At 35.9% G+C, this 20,074-nt stretch overlaps 1 protein-coding gene across 9 annotated transcripts in view; it reads right to left on the bottom strand.

The window, feature by feature from the left end:
* LOC5570857 (stress-activated protein kinase JNK) overlaps positions 1-20,074 on the bottom strand; it is a 251,634-nt gene that overhangs the window by 21,809 nt on the left and 209,751 nt on the right. For 8 of the 9 annotated variants that reach the window (XR_002501008.1, XM_021848089.1, XM_021848087.1 and 5 more), the window contains 2 exons: positions 13,592-13,868; positions 2,411-2,676 (listed from right to left, as the gene is read on the bottom strand). Coding sequence is in view for 8 of the 9 variants with exons in the window: in XM_021848089.1 (XP_021703781.1) it covers positions 2,411-2,529 (119 nt within the window). In the remaining variant the exon portion in view is untranslated. The remainder of the gene's footprint in view (positions 1-2,410; positions 2,677-13,591; positions 13,869-20,074) is intronic. The other variant, XM_021848090.1, reaches the window with a different exon arrangement.

Raw genomic sequence — 20,074 nt, forward strand, 5'->3', positions numbered from 1 at the left:
TGGTTTCATGGGTCGAAATATAGTGCTTTTACCCTAGTATTCATCAAAAATGTGTTCTTTGTCTCGATCTCTCCCTATCTCGATGGTCCCTTCGATATCGAGATGTGGAGAGGCGACTGTATCTCAATTTTTTCGTCGTCTGCATGGTACGAATCTGATCCTTACTGTACAGTTAGTATTAAAAAATAATCGATTCAAGACCCTATACGATAATATCGACCAGGTACAGCTATGTAAAATCATAGACGAGAGCTGGTCAGCCCTGATCATCAGGTCTGAATCAATAAGAAGAATTATTTATTCTTCTCCAAAAGTCCACTATGAGCTTCGAAAGTCCCCCCACCATTCGGTAATTTAAATCGATTAAGAGAACCGTGGAGAAGTTTGAGTGAAATTTTGAAAAAAAAATTCTCGTCCGCAAGTGGCATTTTAAATCGCGACACTTGTAAGGATAGAATAGCACTTCCAAATTGGGATAGCTGGCCCAGGGTCAATGAAGTCAACGCGAGCTGACTCATCAGCCAATGAATTCATTTCCAGCGATGGATAAATTGCCAGGTACCCATACAACGTTTACAGAGTTGACATAAATTGAGTTCAACATGCACTAACAAGCCTTATCGTTGAGTTGACCGAAGCAAGAGCTTTTATAGCAGCCTGACTATCTAAACTGTTTCAAACATAGCTCACGAGAATAAACACCAACACCAGTCACGAAAGCGACGAGCATTTGTGAGATCACTTCGAGCAAGGACAATTTTGTCTCAATTAACAAAAAGTGGAAAAAACGAAGTGTTGAAAGAATCCTTAAAAATCTCAGTACCGTCAAACGGGGCTTCTTTTGACATTATTTCCACATTCTTCAACTTTGAGGATTTGTAGCTCTGTGAATAATGGATAGATTTCGATAATTCTTGGGCATATTTAAGTTGTATTTGTAAGTAGCCAATGTGCAAAATATGAAGCAAATCCATCAATAAATAAAAAAGTTGCTTGAATAGCGAAAAAAATGAGTCCTTCAAGACAAAAAAGGGGCTACTTTGGACACTTTTAGAAATTAATACGTTTTGATAGTAAAATGATTTTTCATCATAAATTTCAAACTGATTCTATTGATTATCGTTCATTGTGATGTTTTCGAATGTTTTTCAATGATATACATAATTTAGAAAATTGTAAAGCTTGAAAAAACTACACATACCTATACAATACTTTTCACAAAAACATGCTATTCATCATTTTTAGTTTGCATGATGATATGTCAATTTTACTTCCTTTTAAATGTCAGCTAATAAATAGTGACTTATGCTTGATTGTTCAATTTGATGCAAACGAATTGTGTAACTACCAAGTTCTGCGATGAATAATTAGCTTAGTACAGAAATATTCGTTCTGATTGTTAATGTTATATGAACGATATGTAGAAGAATCTAATTAATTCCTGTAACTAAAAGTAATTTTTATTCCAAGTACAATCCATGAAGTATAAGAATAATGATTCACAAGATCATAAACAATAAAAGTTTGCTTTTGCTAGATGCATTTTGGCTCTTAATAGTTTTGAGATGGCGTAAGAGTAGTTTATTTTAGCAGTTGAAGGTTGCCATTGCTTTGTATAGCAGATTCATGTAAAATATGACTGAACAATATTTTTTAAGGATTATGTTGTGAGTTTACTGTTTATACGAGTTGAAATATATATGTTTAACAATTATTTACTTTTCCTAATCCTTTATTTATTTTTTATTGTGTTGTAAAGTATAGAAACCAAAACTTTATAATTAAATATGAGTCGTAAAATTAAGACATTTGATCATTTATTTTTCTAAAAAAAACAACTTTCAACATAAATTTATCACAAATTTCTTTGAATCATGACGATTCGATAGTTTTGTGATGTTCCCAACAACTTTCCACGATATGTGGAAAATTCATACAAAGTTTACATAGTAAATGTTTTGTAGCTTGTTAATATTTGTTTGGACTTTTTTGATATATTTTCTTGTTTATCCTGTTATTGTTGATGTTGTTCCAAAAAATATTCATGCCTGATTGTTGAACATAAATTAGTTAATAAAAGTGCTGAAGACACAAAATGGCTCAGATTAATATTTATGCTGGAAATAAATCCAAAACGTGAGTGTCCAAAGTAGCCCCCGGAATCAAAAGTAGCCCCGTTTGACGGTATGTTCCTTTCAAAAAATTACTGGAACAATTTCTAGAGGGGTTCCCAACGTTAAGGCCGTAGTTAATCAACGATGATTTACTATTTTTGTTCCTGTCGTCTCTACACAAAATGTTATAACAAATATGTTTAATTGATTAGTGTCATGCATGTTATTCGAAGCAGTTTGAACGAGTTCAGTAAGCGTTGTGAGTTTCGGGTTAGTTACTGGTGAACGGAACTTACCAGACCATGCCCTGGGCACCGAAGCCCTTCGCTTCCAGTCTGATGTACCGCGAAGGAACCTCAAACTCGGTATCACCGAATTGGTACTTTTCAAAGGTGTCCGTCTTATGTTGACTCATTTTTAACGATGATTCTATACGCTAAGTGCTACTACTAGTGATATGTATATTCAGATATTCTTGGGCGACGATCAACTGAGGATTTAAAACTTATTTTCTAACAAAAAGTATAACCAAAGTGTAACCAAATTCAGGTAGGCGATTCAACTAGAATGAAAAAGAAAGAGAATGTAAAATGATAAAGGCGTAATCGTATAACAATAGGTAACAAATTTCAATCCGGACGTTGACATAAAACGTTAAATATATTCCAGCAGACTACAATACACACTGGGTGAAAATACCAACGTTTTTTTGCTGGTTTTCCACATAAAGAGGAGCATGTAGACATCACATATAAGAACGGTACGGTTCTACTTATAGATATCCTGAGAGAACGGACCGGGCCTGCTTCCGTTCGCATAATGGACGTGTGTATGCCCAAGCAGTAATTTAAACTCCTTTATGAGATTGAAATTGAATTTTCTGTGGTCAATGTGGTGTGGGATGCGGTCAGTAAAATAGGATGCATATGGAATCTAAGATGCTTTTAGATGTTGGTTGTGCGGTAACTGATTAGAGAATGTGTGGTAAAAGGAATCTCTGTCGGATTTTCAGGGTTAGAATCGATTTTACTCGTAAGAAAATAAAATTAAATAAGTGATAGGATCATCTTTTTGGATGACTTTGACCAAAAGTGACTGCCAGATCTTTTTCCTCCCATTCTAATAAACACCCTTCGCGAGGTGATTGTGGATATGCAGAGGTATTCTCGGTCTTTAGAACCAACCATCATTACACACTAATATTCCTATCCTATCCTATGGCTAGGTTCAAATAGGCTTAGTTTATAGAAATGATTTTAATGAAGGAATTTAAAAATAAATTGAGAAAATAGGAAAAATTCTAGTCGAGACGATTAAAAAATGACTTTCACCAGTTCACAAGGATAGTGAATAAAAACAGCCATAGTGACCATGACCACATGACTCACATCGATAGACAAGCCCCCCGGAGCTTCCAGACAGTATTGAACGGTTCATTGATTCGTTAAACCCACAGGACCATTGTGTTTGCGATAACCAGTTGTGACTGGCAGACCTGGTTTCGCGATTGTTTATCCCTCGGTTCAACAGTCCTGATAAGTGTTATCATTGCATCTGTTCGAATTACATGGAAGCGTTCTATTTTTAATACCAATCTGATGGATCACAATCATTTCACCGATTTCGAATGCAAATATTTATAGCTTTCGGTGTTCTGCACTAAACCCCGCTCCACTGTTTGAACCCCCGTTTTCAGTAATTAAAGAGCACTGAACCATGAATCCATCGCTCTCATACGTTACTTCAACCATCGAACACATCAAAGGAAATTCCGGAACAGCATGGTCTGAAGCACGAACAGGACATCCGTTTCTCGTCAGGCCTTTCCGCTCAGACTTTATCCCACACTAAACTCAAAGGGAAAAATAAGCTCCAGGGTGAAAATTTATGGTAATTATAACCGCCTTGTCGAAAAAGGACTTAAACATTCCCCCGTGTCTCGTGAGACCCCAGCTCGAGGTGACTAGTGAGAAGCATCTCAATCAATTTTATTCGGTTTGGCACGTAATGAATTCCAAGTAGAGTCGCACTCTTTCCATATGGAGGAGGTTGACAGGGTTGTTCTTGCAACCATTTTTCACGACAAATTTTTCACCCGGTCTCGGCTGCTTGGTTGATGGGTTTAGGTTTGTGGGACGCAAAGAGCACGTTCCTTCGGCTCCAGTTTAAAGATCCTTGCGGTCTAAGGTTAGGTGGGTGTTACGTCTTGAGGAGACGTGTCATGCTGTGTGGTGTTCAACGGGAGTTGGAGTTTGATGGAATTGTCTCGCAAGCACGTCTTAGCTTTACTGACTGAACGGAGAGTGGATGAGGATTTTTCGGTCGGGTATCAATTAATTGGAATCAAGAGGATGAGGAAGTAAGAGCTTGGAACTCAGTCGTACGTATTGGGTTCGTTGGGATGGCGGGAATCTGCAAGAGCAGTAGTTTTCGTTTGAAGAGCCAGGAGAAGTGTAGCAGACGAGTAGAAAATTGAGAGGGAAATGAGCTTACTAGGTTCTTCACAGAAAAGCTTTTTATATTTCATATTGTACTAATATGATACATAAGGGTGGTTCTAAAATATCGTTTTTTCTCCATAAGGTTCATTCAATTCCTAGTCCGGAAATGAGAGTCCTTTTAAAACTTGAGTTGAATTGGATAAAAGATTAGACTACACAAGCACATTAAATTTTGTATGGGAAAACCTCGTAATTCATTCAATCGATAATAGTTTTGCCTCTGTGTGCTAGCTTCATGCTCCATTGGTATTTTCACAATTATCAGCCGAACGCATAACAGGGAAGTTGAAAACTTCCTACAGAAGTATAGAATAACCTCGAACGATTGGCAACACTCTGTTATTGCTAGCAATAAATGAGATTTGCGTTCGCTTCTAACATCAGTAGAAGATATTGTCTTTCCAACAGCAAGCAGGAAAGTGTACTGAAACGCCAAAATGTATGCAGCAATTAGAACTTGATTGTTTGTGAATGTTATCTCTTGGGTCATTTTGTCACTAAGGAAATAAAACTCGATTACTTTTTCAAATCGACGTAAGTAACTTTTATACGGATTTGAGAAAATTTATTAAGAAGAATCACAACCTGTCTTCTAAAACTGTTAAAAAATGAATTACCTTTTAAACATTTTTTTTGCCGCGTACATCGCTTAAATTTTGCATACAATTTGCTCGCATTAAAAAGCTAGGTACCTAGTTTTTATTATTTCCCACAAAAATTATAAACCGTTTTATTCAGTTACTTACGATATTTTTGTACCAGTGTAAAATCGACTCAAGTGATGTTTTGTTTTGATTTGTGGTTAAGTCATTTTGTCTCTCTATACAATCTATGCGAATTTTGAAAATCCTACTTACGCCGTTTTGATAGTGAAAAATCGAGTTTGTTTATAGCGGACCCAACAAAAATATCAATAATTTTATTTTTCTCGGGTTTCAGTCTAATTTAAGAATTTTTTTTTTTTATTATTACTCGGGATGCTGATTCAAAACAATGTCCCAAAAACACCTATGGGCTTAAACGCCTCTAAGAGGTTTTGACCGTCAATTTTAAGTTTCGTCCCACTGTGTGGCGTCCTGTGAGCTTAACTACTATGATTATCTCAAACTGTATTTAGTCAGGAATGTTTGAAAGATTAGTCCACAAACCTTTGAGGGATTTCTTTGAATATTCCCAATACTTCCCCAATCTTTTTGTTAGATCTGTTAGAATTGCATCCGAAGTTCAATCCACGAATGCTTTTGAATTTTCTCAGAAGGTCCATCCAGAATTTCTTGGAAATGTGTCTCAAATACACTAAAAACTACTTCATGTTACAATAATTATTTCAAAATATAATTTATAAACGTCAGGGAAAGTTCCATAATTCCTACAGCAGTTTATTTGAAAATATCACTCAGAACATCTTGAGGGATTTCAAAGAATGCATCAGCGATCACCTTCAGAAAACTTTTTTTTAGGATATCATAAGAAGCTTTTAAATGAGCCATATTTCAGAGCTTCCTGTAAAAGTTCCTCGCAATTTTCCGAAGAAATCTCTCTTAAACATCTTTCAAGAATATATAGAGCTACAGAAAATTTTCAAAAGATTCCTGATTCCTAAAATATCACCTTAGATAAATTACCTGTAAAGCATATACGTAATCTATTTTTGGAAATGTTCCTAAAAAAGTACCTAAAACGTTTCAGAAAAAATAAAGTGATTTCTAGAAAAAAAATGAAGTATTGCTGAAATATTGCCTGGGACTCCAAGTGTAAAGATTACTACAATTCTTAGAATAAAAATTTCGAACAATTATTAGAGAAGTCTCTGGATTGGCGGGTGGAGAAATATTGGAATCGCTTACGAAATAGTTCCTTGTAATATACATCAAAAAATGTTCCAGAATTCCAAAAATAATTTTAGTGGAACCTTATTATATTATATTACAATAGAGAATTTTCTGGAGCAAATTTTAAAGAATTTGCTCTTAGCATATCTTAAGAAATTAAAGGCGAGAGCATTGTTAGAGGGATCTCTATAGTAATTTCTGGTGGGATCTCTGGAGAAGTCTTTGTGAATATTTATGAAAAAAGCGAGTCTCTAGAAAAAATCCTGAACATGAAAAGCTATAAGCTTGTGGAGTAGTCACGTAGTAATCCCTGGACGCTCAAGAATTTGCATCCAGATTAATTGTAATTCAAAAAAAGTGATTATTTTGCATAAAAAAGCCTTAGAGACCTTTGAAGGGGTTGCCGGTCCAATGGCTAACGCTTCTGCGTCATAAGCAGAAGGTCATGGGTTCAATCCCAGGCCCGTCCCTTTCCTTAGTAGTTGAATCTTTCACTTGTTTCGGCGAAATTGTTGCCTAAAAATAGAAGATCACTAGCACTTATACACTGAGGGTGTCTCTTAGTCCCAAGCAGTCATCTGGCGGCCAATCAAGCTCAACACAAAAGAAACGTTTTACATTTTCTCATCGTAATAGGCCGTTTTTCATCATGCCAATCTGTCATGGAATGGCCCACTTTTCCGCATTATCGTATGAGTCTATTACCACAGATAGCAGATGTTTAAGTCCGATTGTAAAACTGTGTAAATCAATTATTGGTGATTTTAAGTGGCAACACATGGTGGCGCTGTTATCGCTAAGTTCCCATGGTGATGTCTGTGGTGAATATGAAACATTTCAAGATACTTATATTCACCACTGATTGCAGCAATACATTGTGTGACGGCGCTAGTGTTTTCAACGTGTTTTAGTTTGAATATTTACACAAGTTTTCCGAAGATGTTTGTTCTAGCATAAACATCTGTTATCTGTGCTATTACCTAACTGAAAAGCGTTTGGTAATGATTCATTACGCAACACATTTTAGTTGCGTAATGGTTCATTACACAACGCTTTTCAGTAACGTAATGCAACACATGCGATTTATATAACCACAGATAACAGACATTCAAGTCCGATTGTAAAACTGTGTTAGACAATTAATGGTCATTTTGAATCTTGTGCCATCGTAGTGGCGCTGTTATCGCTAAGTTCCCTTGACTATATCAGTGGTGAATATGGAATATTTCAAGATACTGTTATTCACCACTGATTGACGCAATTCGCTGTGTAGCGGCGCTAGTGACTTCAATGTGTTTTAGTTTGAATATTTACACAGGTTTTCAGAAAATTTTTGTTCTAGCATAAACATCTGTTATCTGTGATATAACTATCATTCTAAGAAAAACGGAGTCTGTGAATAATTATTCCTAAGATTCAAGTGAGTTCAATAAATTGTTCTACTTTTATTCAATCGACAAATCATTTTTTACATCAGTTCAAAAGTGATATATTTTTTGAAAAATTGTGGATCTATTTATTTTGGTAAACAATAATAACAACGTTTGACAAATTATAAATTTGAACTGGGTTTGGAACATTCGAGCTTTCAGTCGGTGCACCCACTACAAATGTTGGAACTTCGAAACTGTACTGGGAGCTGTATTTGTATTTCGATCAAACTATTTACAAACGTTTAGATATTGCTGTAGATCTGTAAATATGGGACTAAATGATGGATTTTCAGCAAATTTGACCATTAATGTATAAATTACTAGAGCGACCTAGTGTCAGAGATTTAGTAGAATAGTTTAGGATATCAACATATAATTTGTTCATAATAATGAGGATATTTGTTATGCAAAAATTAGCTTTTCGTAGAAGTTTTTGGAAAAACTATTTAGTTTTTCAACCAAGCATTTTGTTAGATTTTATATTTTCATAACATCGTAGAATAGTTTGAACGATGTGCAGAAAACCGATTACCGATTTCATTAATAAATAACACAGATATAGCACAAACAAGACTTTTTTGTAATGAACAGTCCTTAAATTGCTATGAAAATAATTTTAAATCATGGTTCTAAAATAATTCATAGATCTCACTTATTAAACATATGATCTTTTTTTTTCGATATTTGAACTCCTATAATGACACCATAGTTTGATAGGTTCATAAAACGTGATGTATAGAATTTTTAGGTAATTTTTAGCTCAGTGTAGAACATTGAATTGAACAGAAAGTTGTTAAGTATCATGAAGACTTGCTTGAAGATTACACAGCGTAACAAAAATGACATTTTTGCGTGTCTCAAGGATCAAAATATGTGTCTCGAGTAGATTTAGGGTTGCTGAATCTGATGCCATTCTCAGAAATGATCCAGCACGTCACAATTTTTAGCTACATGTCGCCAAAGTTGTGTGTTTACATGAAATTTAAAGTATAAATTATCAAATTTTTTTGTGGTCTAATCCACTAAGCATGCTATTTTGTACTTAAACTTTCATTTTGGAATCAATTTGGTTGAAATTGTGCGATTAAATTTGAATTAAACCGATTTTTTCGACATGTTTGCTGTCCTCATACAAAGTTTTTCGTTTCTCTTATATGGGAAAATACAATACTTTTTAAAACCATAAAAAAAATAATTTTTCCGCATCGAAAGTATTATAAACTTTGCCGATAAGTATTGTTATACAAATAAAGTTTGAATTCTGTGGCAAATTAAGCAAATAAATAGCCTTACAAGCTGGCAAACTTGCATGCAAGTTGGCCAAAATAGTCAATTTTTGCATTTTCAACAACCAATAGCTTAGCTTAGAGCTTAGCTTAGACTGACTACACATATCAATGGTTGCTATTCCGTGATTGACCGAAGTCAGTGAAAATGCACAAAGAATCAACTAGAAGTTCGGCTGGGATTGGCCATAATCTTCTTCAGTGTGCATAATTCAGTGCCTCTATTTATACAGGGTCAATAACGGCGCCGGCCACGTCCTTGCAGTCAGGTGGGATTAGGGGAAGGAATGTTAGTGTGTAACCTTTGCTATTTGGAGACCGTGTTTGCCTCTGCATCTCCACAAAGGTTACTGGAAAGGATGTTTGTTAATGGGGAGGATCGTTGGGTCAAAGGATTCACTTTGATAAGTGATTAGACCATGATAAATAGTTTTTTGTCAAATATAAATATGCTTTAATGAAAATATAATATTTTCATTTGATATGAACAATTTCTATGTAAAGGAAAATTATGCCGACACTTGATGTGACGAACCATTCAAAGTTTGTTGAACAAATATCTAAATGTAACATTCCTACAGCTGTCAGGACGAAAGCATGTGTTATTATATTTTACTTATTTGAAAAGAAACAAAAACTCGATTGGTTGGAACATCATAGAACACTCTTATTCTTATGCCGACACTTACAGTGGCGAACCATCCAAAGTTTGTTGAAAAAAGTGAACCTTTCGCAAGTCTACACTTGTAGTGTCGAACCATTCAAAGTTTTTTTTTTTTTATAATTACAAAAATAAAGATAAAAAGAAAGGGGTGTTTTGTAAACAAAAAAATGTTTAACATATATAATTCATGAATTAAAGTTTATGTCGACACTCCTACACGTCCTACCGTTGTATCGATTAAATGTGCAGTCATACGTATTTTATAGATTAGAAATAGTAGCATGAAACGAGCTCACCAATTGATCCGTCATCCTTGACTGAGCAGCAACAATCCACATTCAGCTTAACTCGTTTGCTCGGCTATATAAAAGCACTCAGAGAAAATAGGCGCACGACCCGAGAGGGAAAACAACTGACGACTGCTTGGGCTTTCTTGACGCACTGCCAAGGAGCAATCGTCAAGGTCGAAGATCAAACAGAACTAACCGATCGCGGAACTTTTTCACTTCACTCGACCGACGCACGACATGTTTGATCCTGCCCTCGTCACCCGCTCCAGCAGGAGCAAGCGTCAAGGTCGGAAGATCAAACAGAATTAACCGATCGCGGAACTTTTTCACTTCACTCGACCGATGCGCGCCATGTTTGATCCTGCCCTCGTCACTCGCTCCCGCAGAAGCAAGCGTCAAGGCCGAAAGATCAAACAGAACTCATAGTCAATTTTTGCATTTTCAACAACCAATATCTCAAAAACTAGACGTGCTATGATATTTTTGAAAACGGCAATAGATTCAGCAACCCTTAATTGAGTGAATAGCGGTATTTTGATGCTTGAGACAAAAACGTGTTCCGCAGTGTTACCTAACGAATGTTTCAATTTCTTCACATGCCTTATGTATCTAAGAATGCTTTAAGTTTCCTCTTTTTTCTGGCATTAGTTCCCAATTGGGACAGAGAATGTTTCTCAGTATAGTGTTCTTATGAGAAAATACACAGATTTTACAGAGAACTTACATTTAGAAGTACAATCTTAGGAAGAATTTCAAAAAGACTTCTTGAAAAGTGTTTCAGAGGTATATCTGGACGAAATTTCTGGTGGATCAAAGGTGTAATTTCATTTATTTATTTTTTTGAGCTTGAAACCTTTGAATGGATTCTGAAAGACATTCGTGGATTTACTTTAAACTGGAATCCAGAAGAAATGATTTGAAACAATATAGGGAAAATGTATTCAATAAAATAAATGTTTAAAGGTTTCACGATCTTGTAAATTTAAATTAAATGCGATTGGGAAATAAGTTTTACGCGGTTGATATTTTCGTTCATTTTTATGCTACAAATTGCACATACAGAATTTCCTTGAATTGCCATTAGTGAAATTCCTACACGAAAGGATTCTTCTAATCCTTTAAAAAGTAAATAATTAACATGCTTCGAAGGATTTTTTGCAAAAAATACAAGAAGGACTCATGCGTCATATACTTGTGATGTTGTATTAAGTTTCTTCAAGAATATCTGGATGGATTTTTGATGGTGTCTCTAAAATCCTTAGACATTCTGGAGAAAATATTACATCCTTGGTCCCCTGAATACACTCAAGCATGAATCTCGGAGAAGCTTGTTCAGAAATCTACCGATGAGCTGTTCCTTGATTTTTAAGAGGAAAAAAATAAATATTCCGAAGAGATCTATCATAAATTGAACGAAATCTACCACTAATCACTTTTTCTTTCTGGCGTGACGTCCCAACTGGGAAGCTTTTTAACCAATTGGCCATTTTCGCTTTCGTATAATGTTTGTCAAGCACAAAGATACTAAGCTGTTATACATCAAGACCGTGCTGAGGGTAGCGGGTTCAAATTCAACTGGTTGAGTATCTTTTCGAGTAAAAAAATTGTTCGATATCTCAAGACATAACTCAATCATTCGCGTGCCGTCCACAAATCACGTATCGAGAAAGAAGCTAATACAAAAAAAAATGTTTTTTTTTCCATACAAAAAGCGTTACGGACGGGGGAGGATGTCGAAAATATCCAACTTTGGCGTTACGTGATAAATGAACGCTGCTTTGGACTGAGTGCCAAAAATGCCATTCCGTTGAAAGCTCATAAACAATTAAAAAAAATTAATAACCCTACAAAACAATGTTCTGTTTTGCCCTTTTCAAAATATCAGCTCAGCCAACGTCTTCTTGGGAGGAAATGATTTACGATCTAATAAAGTCATCGTTCGCTCATCTGCAGACTGCTCCAAAGCGTTCTCATTGTTCACTTCCTCCAGAGTGGATAATAACGAAGCTGATGCTCTGGAGTACCGTAGTGTCTTATACTGCGAACATGGTTCTCTAAACTGGATAAAGCGATTATTTTTTCTAGTTTATGACATCATTTTCGTATTAGAACTTTCAACTCATTTAAATTTTATCTCATTTGTAGCCACAATGTTTGAAAGTTATGACCTCAGCTTTTGCATTGTTGACTGTCCACAATTTGAGACCAAACAGTACTTCTTCCTGGATTTAAATTTCTTACAACCATTGTCCATGGAGCTAACAAGCTCGCTTTACAAGCTTCCTTACGATGGATCAATATCATCACAAACCAAGTGCAGTAAATCGCCAGCACTGGTCCAGCCTCACAACTGATGGCCAGCCGACGCTATAACCTTCGAGTACCCTTTCTGTCTGGAGTGGGTGGATGGCTATAGCTAGATTTGCATCCTGAACCACCCAGTCTACAGTAGGACATCAACCGGGCCAATCAGTGTGCAACACGACGGATTATGAAAGGAGTCAATGGCCTAATATGGGATTAGTTTTGAACGAACGAACAACACCCACACGAGTATCGGAGATGTTATTGCAAAAGCCTATCCGAGCACAATAACCTTTTAATTACTCTCCTGTTTGCAATTAATTAACGTATTTCAGTTTGAATAGCTACCGTTCTCGTCACGGTGATGGTATGAATTGTGAACCAATAGATCGTTATAATAAATACTGTTTGCGTTTGGTAGAGTTAGCTTTAGTAAATTCAATCGGGAAAATCTCAATAATGGCTGAGATTGACGTAAAGCTTGGTTGTCGCAGAAGACAGAGATATAATCAGGATGAAAATCTTAAGATGCTCCGAGAAATTGTTGACGATAATCCAATTAACTCTGACAACTTGATAAACGTTTGGCTTTTCCGGCACAGGCTAGCAGATGACACCAAATTCAACAAGACAGTGGGATTACAAATAGATGGATCCAATCCACCTCATTGGAGTGTGTTAGGGTAATTCCAGCTCTTCTTATTTTTTTCTTGGCGTTGCGTTTCCACTGTGACCGAGCAAGCAAGAAATCTTTCGAAAATTATGATGTGTTTCATAATATAAAATACAAGCAAATACCAGAATTAATATTTTTTCTTTAAATTCAAAATCGAAACAATTTAATTTTAAATGCATCTTAATCACTACAAACCATGTTATTAAATATATTTGAATTTGTATTACTTGTTCATTATAGCTAAAAGTACTAGGAATTTTGTCGCTAAATTTTTATTCCTAGCTTATAGTGGACAGCCAAGACAATTATGATCCATCTCATTGAAGTGCGTCAAGATGATACCGAGTTGATTCCAGTTCCGGTTCTTTATCTATAAAATTCAAACCATCGTGAAGCAACATTGCTGTCTTACACTTCACTCCATTCTCCGGAGAATCGTAAAAGCTGAAGTTTGATTACCAATTCACCCCATAACCCCCCTCGATACTCACCACACAATGCCTTGCGCGCCGGATCCGATCGGTTTCAGGTTTTGGTATCGCTTCAGAATCGTAAACTTGGTGTCGCCCACCTCGACGGTGTAGAAGGCGTGACGCGAGCTCATGTTGCACTTCACCAAGTCCGAAAAAGGGTTGGGGTGGTTAGGTGACTTTTTGTCGTGTGCTCTTCTGGCTCTCTCTCTCTTGGCTCTGGCTGCTCTCCTTCCGGGACTGACTGTCTCTATCCGCTTGGCGTGCTTTCGCTTCTTCTAGTGATCCCGGTTATTGTCTGAAATGGAGGAAGAACGAAACGAGGCGGTTGGTTAGTTGATGGGGAGTTAACGTTGGGTGGCGGATCATCGATAAATGATAGGTGGCAATTTTTGTGACAAAATCAATGTCTGCAACAACGTCGTTTCTGTGTTTATCCTCGGCGTTTATCACCGGGGGTTATAGATATCTGGATCAAGTTATTTTTTCGTCAAGAGCAATTTGTCTTAGGGAGATCATTTATTGAATATTCTATAAAAGAACCTGCAATCTATTCGTTCACTTTAGTGCCCTTTGTACAAATAAAAAGCATTAGAAGAAGAAAACTTCAACGGAAACTTGCAACTATTCAGAAACTCAAGCATCAGAAAACGCATGTTTGCGTTTTCACCAAGAAAGGAATGACCGATTGCAATCTGAGAAGAGCAGGCATTCAATTTCATTCTAGGTATTCATTCGTTTCTCAGTGGAACTCAGATGAGGAAGCCTTGTTTGAAGTGCTGATGAGATGCTTGGATAAATTCCTATAATAAAATGAGTGCTATGGTTTCCATGTCGAAGAGATAGAGTAAACGTATATATTTTACAAATGCAATGAAGCAAGTTACAAGTTGTTGTGGCATGCAAAATAATTTTTAAACAGAGATTCGAATTTCCAAATCGAACTTTTTTTCAGACCATGATTTGAATCCAACTGTATTCAACAAGCTGTATTATTATGCTGTATTACTATGTGTTAACTTAGTTTAAATACTTAAAGGTTTTATTTTTCCGTAGATTTGACTAATGGATTTTCAGCAGCAGAAGTAAAAAATAGTATTTTGAATGTATCAGCGTCATTTAGTTTTCTACTTCTTTGGATATTCTTAGTTTAAAAAAAGTGACTGCCAAGGAAATTTGCAATTCAGTGCAACAAAGCGGCAATTCAAAAGCCACATCATAGCCAAAGAAAAAGTTTTGAAACTTATTTGCCAGAGAAAAAGATAAATAGTTACAGCCCAGAAAACTGGTCTTGTTTAAACATACTTTCAGCCCGTGTAATGGAGCACTAATGCAATTGAGCTTCAAAACAACACCGAAAGCCATGCGTCTCCTCTGGAATACCGACACAGCGCTTGGATGAAAAGGATGATACTCTATAATGCTACAATTTCGCAATTCACCGCTCGATAGTTTGCTTGTCGCCGTAAAAGCAGTAAAAATGCTTAACCAACAGAAATTCAGGCGAATTATTTATCACCATCGCTTGGGACTCGAACGAAAAATGAAAACTTCTCGCTGACTGTTGGTAACGGAGTGAGAGTTCCCATTTCGTTACGTTGACTTTCGCGGTGCTTGAGGATTGTGTTTCCATTCCAGTGTTGCGAAAAAAAAACGGAGAACAGTTCAGAAGGCGAGAAGATGATAATGTTGAAAGTTTTGTAATTTGTTACTAATTACTGATTATTTCTCAGTGGGGCAATTGGAAACTCCGTTGATTTAAATTAGCTCACCCCTCATTCCTACAATTAAACTAGCTCAAATTTGATCAACATACATAGGTGTTATAAGCCGCATATCGACCCTGAAATTCCACTCCTATTCGATAACTTCATAATTAATTTATTGAATATGATTAAATTTTAAACTTTAAAAAAGCTCATATAGCCATAACGAGGAACCTCAACAAGATTTTGCTAAGGGTCGTAGTTTCAGATTCCGTTGTTAAAAAATTTGACTGATTGCAAATATATATAAAAAAAAATAAATGGTTTCAAATATCAAGAGATATTTTGATGAGAAGGATAATTCACATAAACGAAAATTCATTTTTTGCCAATGAACTGTTGAGATTCCGACATGAGTATTCGACCACTCATCAACATTTACTTGTAACTAATTTCATTCTGATAATAAATCTTTGAGCTGCTTAGTGGAATACCTATAAATAAATGAAAAACCGAATTTAGAATAATTCAGAGTAAACTGTGAAATCGAAAACTTTAGGTTAGGTATCATATACTACAAGTTCTATAGACTTCCTGTACAATATTTTCACATCTGATTTACCTGAGCTACCTCAGGGATGAATCTATGAATCTATTGGTCGAATGACTTTTGGTCGGAGTCAAAAGTAAGTTTGATCGAATGGACATTTCGTCGAATGGACATTTGGTCGTAAATGATTTAATCACTTCAAGAAGCTTATGAGATTTGGTCGAAAGTAAATTTAAACGAAAATTTAATCGAATGGGGATTTTTTAGAATAGGGGGTGTTGGTACTGGCAGCACGGACAACCAAGTGGATGTATGTGCGGAGAACGACGTTGATAGAGATTACTCTTAGACAACAGATACGTCCGTAGGTAGAGCAGCCAATAAAGTGAAAGGGAACGTCAGATAGGATGATTTGTAAAATTTACTGAAGGTAGAAGATTGTTTATCGATTAAGATCGTAGTGCTTTACAGTGTGGATTTAGATTTTGGAGTAAATTAGAATCGATTTTGGATACAGGGTTAAAAGTAAGGTCACATGCAAGTTAAAAGGCTCTAAAATCTATATAAAATCTAATTTAAACTTATAGCTAATAGTACGGACAAGAAACAGAATTAGTACGGATGAAATCAGTTATTTAACCTCAAATTGGAGTAGATATACGTGAGTTACATAATATTAAATCTTAATTTAGAATTAACAATTTTGAATTTAACAGAAACTAGATTGTGTTGAAATCGCATTTGAATTAGTGTAAGTCGAGAAGGGACGAAATACGAAAAGTCAACGAAACTGTAAGTCTAATTTAATGTAAAACCTAATGAACTAGAACTAAACAATTTCAATTTTCAATAATTTCTAGCTTAAAAGCAACATATACACAAATAAGTTGAGTTGGCCTCCTGATACAACCACAAAACCAATTGACCCTTTGCGTTGTTGGCGTCAATTGATGTCATTTTTCTCATTCAGTCTTATTCTACAAGTTAGATGAATCGTGACTAGTTGATCTCAAAAGGAAGCAATTCAACTTTTGTCACCTAAGTCGACTCGTCTCACCTCACGCGATTCACATAATAAACATAATTCTGTTTTCTGATTGTTTTCGATTCAATAATTAATAATTATTTTATCAATTGAATTCATCGACCCGTTATCTAAGTTACAGGTTTGCCTAAGAAATGCAATTTAGCTGGAAGTCACAACCCTAATAGTGATGCAGTATAAGTAGGAAAATGTATCCTAAACACGGATCTGTTCGTGCACTTCGTCGAAAACGTTTCCCAAGAGCCATGGCGCTTAAAGTAAAGATAAGAATGCTGATAAGGATCAGCAGATACATGTAAAGAACGATAACATTTTGAAAGAATAATAAATTCAACAATGTTTAGTATTCCAATAAGTGAGTGGCGAATATATTTAGAAGGATTTTTATTCCAAAGATAAATATGTTGATAAATATTTTGAAAGAATAATAAACCTAACCGAACATTATGTTTCCAACATTGAGCAATAATTGGACACACTTATCTTTGGTCTTCCACAAAATTGGCTGAAATAAAACGTCTCGTCTTCTAATCCAAAATGTCTGAGGAATAAGAGTGTTTACAAGAATTCATGCTGTAGATAGATTCGGGCATTAGGACATTTCGTCGAATGGCATTTGGTCGAATGTCCAAATCGGGTTATTACTCCAAAGGTCCCTTATCATTCATGCGACTAAACGGTATATTTTATCAATTTGTACGGATGTTTTTGGTCCCCGAGATCTCTATCTCTATCTTGGGATCTACAAGCGTAACCAATTCTCAATAGATAGTTCTTTAATATTGCGAAGGCCTCTAACTATCCATATTAGTAAACGAAGTATTGTATTGAGTTGTATCGATGTTCTTGGACTTCCAAGGGCTCTATGGCCTGAATATCTACAAACGTAAATAGTTGTATATTTATGATACTTAGTTATGGCATATAATCGTAACTCTTCATATTATCACATGGATCTGCTGATGTTCTCGAATTAACTTCGTAAAAAAAGTGACGTCAATTGAATTTGCGTAAAAAAGACTTCGTTAATTAAGGTTTCAGTGAATTGGATTTCAAAATGGCGTTGGACATCGATTTTCGTCATCCCATTTGTCATTTGTCGTGCCGGTACGAAAATACTCATATTGCATGGGTTTTCAATAATATATTCCAACCGGAGGTCACCATCTTGGATTTCAAAATGGCGTTGGACATCGATTTTCGTTCGATTGTTGTGTCTGTTCCGAAAAAACACATATTGCATGGGATTCCAACGATTTTTTTTAACCAAAGGTCGCCATTTTGGGTTCCAAAATGACGTCGGGTATCGATTTTCGTCATTTTTTTTCATGCCCGTTCCGAAAATACCCATATTGCAAAGGTTTCCAACGAGTTTCTCCAGTGGCGATTCCCTAACCTCAAATTTGCATCTAACAAGTAGAGCTTTATAAGAAAGGAAGATTCCAACTATTCACTTTGTGCTTCATAATCTAAATTTGCCGAATTATCCATTTTTAGGTAAAAAGGTAAAAAGTGAGGTTACAAGTCGCCTCTGAGTTTCTTCAACCGGAAGTCATTAGTTTACCACATAATTGTCTAAATTCAATTTACGCACTTCCTAAAAAAAAGTTGACGTAAATTGAATTTACCTCGTAAAAAAAGTGAAGTAAATTGAGCTAGCGTAAAAGAAGACTTCGTAAATTGAGGTTTCAGTGTACTTGCAAAAAATGGGAATTTTCTTCCAATGTTGTACAATTTTATTGTATTCTTTCCAGTCTTCAAGTGGATATGCTATCATGATGAGAGTGGTTTCAATAAATTGCTCGGAGATTCTTCTTTTTTCTGGCGTTACGTTCCCACTGGGAAAGAGCCTGCTTTTCAGCTTAGTGTTCTTATGAGAGTTTACACAGTTATTAGACGAAAGCTTTCTTTTCCAATTGACCATTTTTGCATGTGTATATCGTGTTGGAAGTTCGAAGATACTTCTCATATTTGACCCATTGACTTTTCGATAAATATTTAGTTAGAACAAGCCAAGACCAACTGTTTTAGTTTTCAATTTAGTTTAAGCTAAAATTTTACCTCGGTAATTATTCAAAATGTTAGTTTTTAATCGTCTTAATATTTTGTTTTTTGAATTATTTTACTTGTTATTTAACAATTTTACGTCTGGATGTTTTGCAGCGAAATTTTAGAAATTATTATTTGACGTTTTAATAACTGCTAAAATTAGTCTCCACTTAAAGTCTTATAACTTGATGTATGATGATGTATACTACCATCTATTGTAGCAAGGCATCTGCCTATAGCACTGGAATAATCTGAAAAGCGATTTGATCAAGATTGTACTGTTGTTCGTGATCAGTCAGTCTCCTGTTTGAAGGGCCAAAATGGATGTGCGGACCCGCAAGCAGAGACACTTGCACGAAACCCACGGCAGGGTAAAAGAATCTCCTTCCAGAAGAAAGTTTTCACGAACAACTGTACAATCAAGCCCTCGATTGACAGAATACTCTCAATAGATGGGGTCGAAGAGCCCGCCCTCAATCCACGAAATGTTAACAACAGGGAGGAGGCAGTCCCAAGCTCCCTGTCCAAATCGCTTCATTCGGGTGCCCTGGTGGTCCCTCCCGACCCAGTTATATATGATATAAAAATATAAATAAAATACAATATAAATTAGAACAGTCTCACAAAATTAGATGTAGATTTGTAACTCTTGATGAACTGGATGATAAAGGCTCTCCGATGATCACATGGTTTGGTTTTTCGTATGGTTTCCATTTCACACTATATGCTACACTACACTCGCGAATCATTTCACTAATGATTGTGTTTACATCACTCAAAAATAAATAAGAATGAGATTTCTAACGCACCGCACAAATAATCTTTTATTTACATACAAAAAGTCTTACCATGGGGAGAGGAGGGTTGGTAAATCCCAAAAAAATGTGTTACGTTATTAATGGGCATCCCCTTAGTGGGGCTAATATTCAGTTTTCATTTTCATTTTCTTCAACTACGTGGCACTATGTAGTATATTGCGTCACTCGAAGCTTATATGCAAATTGCACTACAAACACATCACGCCCGCTTGACACGCCGCGTTACTATGAAATGACGTCAGAAGTTGTTATGCCGAAATAATGTTGGACAGCTTCTCATCGCCTAGGCATAGGCATCGGCATCGATCATATTCAACACTTCATTCACACGTCTTC

The sequence above is a fragment of the Aedes aegypti genome, chromosome 2 (assembly GCF_002204515.2).
Source record: "Aedes aegypti strain LVP_AGWG chromosome 2, AaegL5.0 Primary Assembly, whole genome shotgun sequence".
Lineage (NCBI taxonomy): Eukaryota > Metazoa > Arthropoda > Insecta > Diptera > Culicidae > Aedes > Aedes aegypti.